The sequence below is a fragment of the Sinocyclocheilus grahami genome, unplaced genomic scaffold (genome assembly GCF_001515645.1).
Source record: "Sinocyclocheilus grahami isolate Dianchi unplaced genomic scaffold, SAMN03320097.WGS_v1.1 scaffold234.1, whole genome shotgun sequence".
Taxonomy (NCBI): Eukaryota; Metazoa; Chordata; class Actinopteri; order Cypriniformes; family Cyprinidae; genus Sinocyclocheilus; species Sinocyclocheilus grahami.
In genome coordinates, this window is record NW_015505413.1 from 1,705,830 (window position 1) to 1,712,598 (window position 6,769).

At 38.3% G+C, this 6,769-nt stretch overlaps 1 protein-coding gene across 1 annotated transcript in view; it reads left to right on the forward strand.

Annotated features, from left to right (window-relative positions):
* The window catches only part of LOC107597680 (arginyl-tRNA--protein transferase 1), a 91,127-nt gene extending 89,393 nt beyond the window's left edge, over positions 1-1,734 (forward strand). Inside the window, exon 13 of the mRNA XM_016288844.1 lies at positions 1,380-1,734. Coding sequence (XP_016144330.1) covers positions 1,380-1,558 — 179 coding nt within the window. The 3' untranslated portion in view covers positions 1,559-1,734. The remainder of the gene's footprint in view (positions 1-1,379) is intronic.
* The last annotated feature ends 5,035 nt before the right edge of the window (positions 1,735-6,769 follow it).

Here is a 6,769-nt window from a genome sequence, read left to right on the forward strand (position 1 = left end):
AAGCTATTCCTTCACTGAAGGAGTCATTGTTACACGTCTCTGGCTGTTCTGCTCTGAGACGCTGGTTTTGGAACGGTTCTGCTTCTATTTTTTTTTGATGATTGAGGTCAAGCTGTAGTAACCCTGACTGACTCGGTGTCTTTGCCTAAGGGTGGAGAGATCCTTTTTCATCATACCTGGCTAATTGTGAGTTAGAATCTACACCTGACCCTCATTTGAACCTTTGAGTTCAGACCACATGCACTGACGTTTATCCCTCCACCCAGTGACTTCATGTTGTGTCAGTGAAGGATGTCAAATTAAGGTAGCGTTGTTAGTTGGAGGGCTGCCTTCCTTGGCTTTAATTTTAGGCAAAATTGAAAATGTGCTTTGTGCTTCCCTGTGCAAATGTCAAAGCACAGTTGTAGTTGCTTACCTGGGAGTTTATTCTGACCTTGTAAGGTTTTTATTTGGCTAGACTCTAAAGTGCATTTCATGTACACTGCAGTTCAACAGTTTGAGTTTTTTTGTTTGTTTGTTGAAATGTTTTTTTGTCCGCAAGTATGCATTAAATTGAGCAAAATTCACAGTAAAGACCTTTAGAATGCCACAAAAGATTTCTATTTCAAATAAATGCTGTTCTTTTCAACTTTCCATTCATCAAAGTGTCCTGAAAAAAGTATCACAGCTTTCACCAAAAACAGCAAAACTGTTTTCAATATTGATAATAAAGAATGTGTCTTGAACTCAGCATATTAGAATGATTTCTGAAGGATCATGTGACACTAAAGACTAACGGCTGCTGAAAATTCAGCTTTGCATCAGCAATAAATTGAAAAATTATGTATTTTTCAAATAAATTCAAGCTTGGTAAGCATAAGAGACTGAAAAAAAGAAAGGAAAAAAAAACACCTATTTGAACTATTTCAAATCTATTTATAAAACATTTTAAAACAGCACAACTACTGCACAATAAAAGGGAACACAAAATTAGCAAGTCAAAGAAAGCCTATGTTGAGCTTTTTAGGTAATAAACTTAGAAGGTAGCTGCATCTGTACAGCAGCTAGTACACAGCAAGGCAGCTCGCTAGGAAGTTCAGAACAAAACCTTAGGCTTAGTCTGTAGTTAAGTGGCGACTTCATGGGGAACAAAATGGTCTTTAATTTCCATGATCCTGCTGCGCTTTAGTTTTTCAGCACTGGATTTGAATTGAGGTGGCAAACAAGATGCAGACTTACAATTTGAATTTGATTCTAAGAAAGTAGACTTCTAATATTTGCAACATTCAAAAATGTTATACACTGTTATACACATTTGTTTAGAATTTCAAAATTAAAAATTTGTTTTAGAATTTTTAGTTTTGTCTTAACTTCTCTCCTCTCTCTGTGTACTTCTGTAGGTGATGCTCGCGCACTGAAGGAACTGGGCAGGGTGTTAGTGCTCCACAGGAGGACAGTGATGCCCTATGCGGCCTACGCCCGTAAGCGGAAGGGTTCGAACGACGAGAAGGAAGTGGAGCAGTACGCTAGTCTGGTGGGCCAGACGTGTGCAGAGAGAATCCTGCTCTACAGAGCCTAGAGCCCCTTCATACCTTACAACCATCTGTCTGTCTCTCTTTCTTTCTCTCTGTTTGTCTTTCAAAACATGTCCTCTTGTACACTTGTCTGTTTATTGTCTTCCTGATTGTTTATTTGTCTGCCAGAAGTCTTTTCCCCCTCTGTGTGTACAGTTTTGTTCTTTTTTTGTACTGCTGTGCATTGCTTCACTCACCCAGTCTTTCGTAATCTCTTTGAACTCTACTTTTATATTTTCTGGCAAGCAGCGCTTTGTAATAATCATGCTCGCACACATGCAACACGCAGCCACGCATGTGTTATCTCATATGTATCCCAAGATATTACCCAGTATAATTTTTATAATTTTTTTGGGAAAGAAATTATAGAAATTAATACTTTTATTTAGCAAGGATGCTCAAAATTGATCAAAAGTGATGATAAAGGCATTTATAATGTTACAAAAGATTTCTATTTCAGATAAATAGTGTTCATATCGATATCGGAATTATATCGTATCGACCGAAATTAAGAAATATATCGTGATATCAATTTTGACCATATCGTCCAGCCCTAGGATTTAATGTAAGCTCCGGTGAGAAGTGACGAATGCAGAAGTGCAGATGAGAGAGCAAAACAAAACACCGGTCACGAATTAGAAGTACAAATCAAGGATTTGTAAAGAAGAATGTCGGAGGATTTCGGTATAAGCCAAGAGGAGACTGGTTTTCCTTTGCTAAAGTAAGGAAACTTTGCTTCCTTTGCTCCTGTAAACAAACGTTGGTTTTCACGAGACTCACCGGCGCATGCGCAACGCCGACATCTTACATCATCCTCCCGGAGCTGCTTCCATGTACAACTGTTGGCGCAAGCTACATTAAAGTGATTATTACGTTTTGAATATGGATATTTTTCTTACAAAAATGCATCGATTCGCTACAGGAGGCCTTTGTTCACCCCCCGGAGCCGTGTGAGGTACTTTTTATTATGGATGTATGCGCTTAATTTCACTTCTTTTGGACTGCTGAACTGCAACACCCGCTGACTGACATTTTTAATATAACTCCGACTGGATTCGTCTTAAAGAAGAAAGTCATATACACCTAGGATGGCTTGAGGGTGAGTAAATAATAGGCTAATTTTCATTTTTGGGTGAACTATCCCTTTAAGGCTGGTGGCCTATAGTTTGTGTATTTCTGTCAGTTTGTGCAATATTATAATTTTTTATTTTCCGGTATTTTCCCAGTACTTTATGCCAAAATTTAATTTAGCGCCACTTTTTGTCTACTCTGTTTTTAGTATTTGAGTATGTTGAGTACGTGGCAAACAAGGTGCAGAATTTGAATTTGAATTTAAGGAAGCAGAATTCCAATTAATTGCAACATTCTAAATGGTCCTTTCTTTTAACTTTAAATGAAAAAGCTAAATTTCTAATGCTATAAGGTACTTCCTTAAATTGCAAATCCAAATAAATTAATTTTAATGTCTAAAACATTCAGAATTTTTAATGGTAACGTGACAAAGCCTTGTTTCATAGTGCCGTTGCTCAGTACTACTATGTGAGTTTATTTGAGTTGACGTTGTAATTCTTCATTTAGGATAGTCAGCCAGACCTAGTGGTTTTTTCTCCTCTATTTTAACCTTCTGCTGTCTTGGACGGCCATTTTCAGGCTTCCACAAATGACTGCTTCTTTTTTTCTTCTTCTTCTTCTTCTTCTTCTTCAATTCCTGTTTTAATAGTCATGGGGGAAGGTGTTGGCTTCTTGACTGAATACGCAATGTGTGCCTGAATTTTGGCTTGCTGGAGTGAAGTCCTATAAACAAATGGGAACCAACCAAGCTATTCCTTCACTGAAGGAGTCATTGTTACACGTCTCTGGCTGTTCTGCTCTGAGACGCTGGTTTTGGAACGGTTCTGCTTCTATTTTTTTTTGATGATTGAGGTCAAGCTGTAGTAACCCTGACTGACTCGGTGTCTTTGCCTAAGGGTGGAGAGATCCTTTTTCATCATACCTGGCTAATTGTGAGTTAGAATCTACACCTGACCCTCATTTGAACCTTTGAGTTCAGACCACATGCACTGACGTTTATCCCTCCACCCAGTGACTTCATGTTGTGTCAGTGAAGGATGTCAAATTAAGGTAGCGTTGTTAGTTGGAGGGCTGCCTTCCTTGGCTTTAATTTTAGGCAAAATTGAAAATGTGCTTTGTGCTTCCCTGTGCAAATGTCAAAGCACAGTTGTAGTTGCTTACCTGGGAGTTTATTCTGACCTTGTAAGGTTTTTATTTGGCTAGACTCTAAAGTGCATTTCATGTACACTGCAGTTCAACAGTTTGAGTTTTTTTGTTTGTTTGTTGAAATGTTTTTTTGTCCGCAAGTATGCATTAAATTGAGCAAAATTCACAGTAAAGACCTTTAGAATGCCACAAAAGATTTCTATTTCAAATAAATGCTGTTCTTTTCAACTTTCCATTCATCAAAGTGTCCTGAAAAAAGTATCACAGCTTTCACCAAAAACAGCAAAACTGTTTTCAATATTGATAATAAAGAATGTGTCTTGAACTCAGCATATTAGAATGATTTCTGAAGGATCATGTGACACTAAAGACTAACGGCTGCTGAAAATTCAGCTTTGCATCAGCAATAAATTGAAAAATTATGTATTTTTCAAATAAATTCAAGCTTGGTAAGCATAAGAGACTGAAAAAAAGAAAGGAAAAAAAAACACCTATTTGAACTATTTCAAATCTATTTATAAAACATTTTAAAACAGCACAACTACTGCACAATAAAAGGGAACACAAAATTAGCAAGTCAAAGAAAGCCTATGTTGAGCTTTTTAGGTAATAAACTTAGAAGGTAGCTGCATCTGTACAGCAGCTAGTACACAGCAAGGCAGCTCGCTAGGAAGTTCAGAACAAAACCTTAGGCTTAGTCTGTAGTTAAGTGGCGACTTCATGGGGAACAAAATGGTCTTTAATTTCCATGATCCTGCTGCGCTTTAGTTTTTCAGCACTGGATTTGAATTGAGGTGGCAAACAAGATGCAGACTTACAATTTGAATTTGATTCTAAGAAAGTAGACTTCTAATATTTGCAACATTCAAAAATGTTATACACTGTTATACACATTTGTTTAGAATTTCAAAATTAAAAATTTGTTTTAGAATTTTTAGTTTTGTCTTAACTTCTCTCCTCTCTCTGTGTACTTCTGTAGGTGATGCTCGCGCACTGAAGGAACTGGGCAGGGTGTTAGTGCTCCACAGGAGGACAGTGATGCCCTATGCGGCCTACGCCCGTAAGCGGAAGGGTTCGAACGACGAGAAGGAAGTGGAGCAGTACGCTAGTCTGGTGGGCCAGACGTGTGCAGAGAGAATCCTGCTCTACAGAGCCTAGAGCCCCTTCATACCTTACAACCATCTGTCTGTCTCTCTTTCTTTCTCTCTGTTTGTCTTTCAAAACATGTCCTCTTGTACACTTGTCTGTTTATTGTCTTCCTGATTGTTTATTTGTCTGCCAGAAGTCTTTTCCCCCTCTGTGTGTACAGTTTTGTTCTTTTTTTGTACTGCTGTGCATTGCTTCACTCACCCAGTCTTTCGTAATCTCTTTGAACTCTACTTTTATATTTTCTGGCAAGCAGCGCTTTGTAATAATCATGCTCGCACACATGCAACACGCAGCCACGCATGTGTTATCTCATATGTATCCCAAGATATTACCCATTTACAACTCACCAATCACATTTTAACTAACCGTATAACAAGAAATGATGTGCGATAGGGCAAACCCCTATTCTGAATCAGTTTGGCTGGGTATTTCTAGACCGTCGTGACCCTGAACCGCTTGGCCTTTGGTGACAGATCACTGCTTTCCCAAAATCCTGATATTTCTGTTCTTCTAAAGTGGCTAATACTATCCAAAGCAGGTGCTATCACACATTGTACGTCATACGATGAAAGACTAGTTACTGGCTTTGCTGGAGGGTTGAATCGATCCATTTTCCAGTGGAACAGATTTTTATTTTCTCGCTTTGTCTTTCGGTTGAAGTAATAGCTCGAGTGCTTTTATTTTTCATGCATAAAAGCAGGTAGTATAGTTCTACAGGTCAATGTTTTGTTAATTTTCTCTTGTGTCTGATGCAAAGTGTCTTTTGATGTGATTTGATGCCATTAACCTGGTGAACTTTGGTGAAACTAGTGATTAGTTCTTCGGATGAGTTTGTCTAACCATGACTTTGTTTCCAGGTTAACTGGAAGTCAAAACACAAAAGTCGAAAAATCGCATTAAAGCTTGTCAGAGGAAGCAAGTGCCATTTCTGTGCAGTATGCGTTCGGATGTTTTGGGACCGTGCTGTCTGTGAGTGTTTCTTCTGAGACTACATTCTCCTTTGTAACTGTTTTATCTTTCTCTTTTAGTCTCTCTCTCAGGCCTCTGTTGGCACTGCCACACTGTGTTAGCATCTCTGCCCTGAGTTTGCTGAACTGTGCCAGCGGAGCTCTGGAGCCAGGACTGTAAAAACACCAGGCATCACTTTACCATTTTAGAAAATTTGGCCATGGTGTGTTTGAGGGCTGTGAGCCACAAGCTATTTGTGTTGACAGACCAAATGATTTAGTTTGTCCTAAATCATTTAGTCCTGATTTATTGTCCCCATCAGCACAGTGATACGCTCTTCATAGTCACATTAGCATTATCATCTCCTTAATTGATCGCCATTTAATGGTTTTAAATTCATAAATGTAGCTGAAGTGTGCAGTTTTTGTTTATACCTGAATGGGGGCCGTCAGAATGAGAGTCCTAACAGCTGATACAAACATCACAATAATCCACAAGTAATCCACTTCAGTCCATCAGTTAATGTCTTGTGAAGGGAAACGCTATATGCTTGTTTGAAATAAATCCATGTAATAGATGTTTTTATCTTTAAAGTGTTGCTTCTGGCTAAAACACTATCCATATTGCTTTATCCAGTGAAAAAGTCGTCTTGTCTGAATCAGGGAAGAAATCTGCACAGATCAAGTACTGTTTACAAGCAAAAACAGTTCTAAACAAATGTGCTGATTATAAAATTTTGATATGAGACGACAACAGATGATGGACTTTTTCACTGGAGGAAGCTGTATTATGGATTATGGACTCAAGTTAAAATGGCTTGATGGATTTGTTTCCTACAAACACAGCTTTTGACTTTACACAAGACATTAACTGATGGAATGGAGTGGTGTGGATTACTTGTG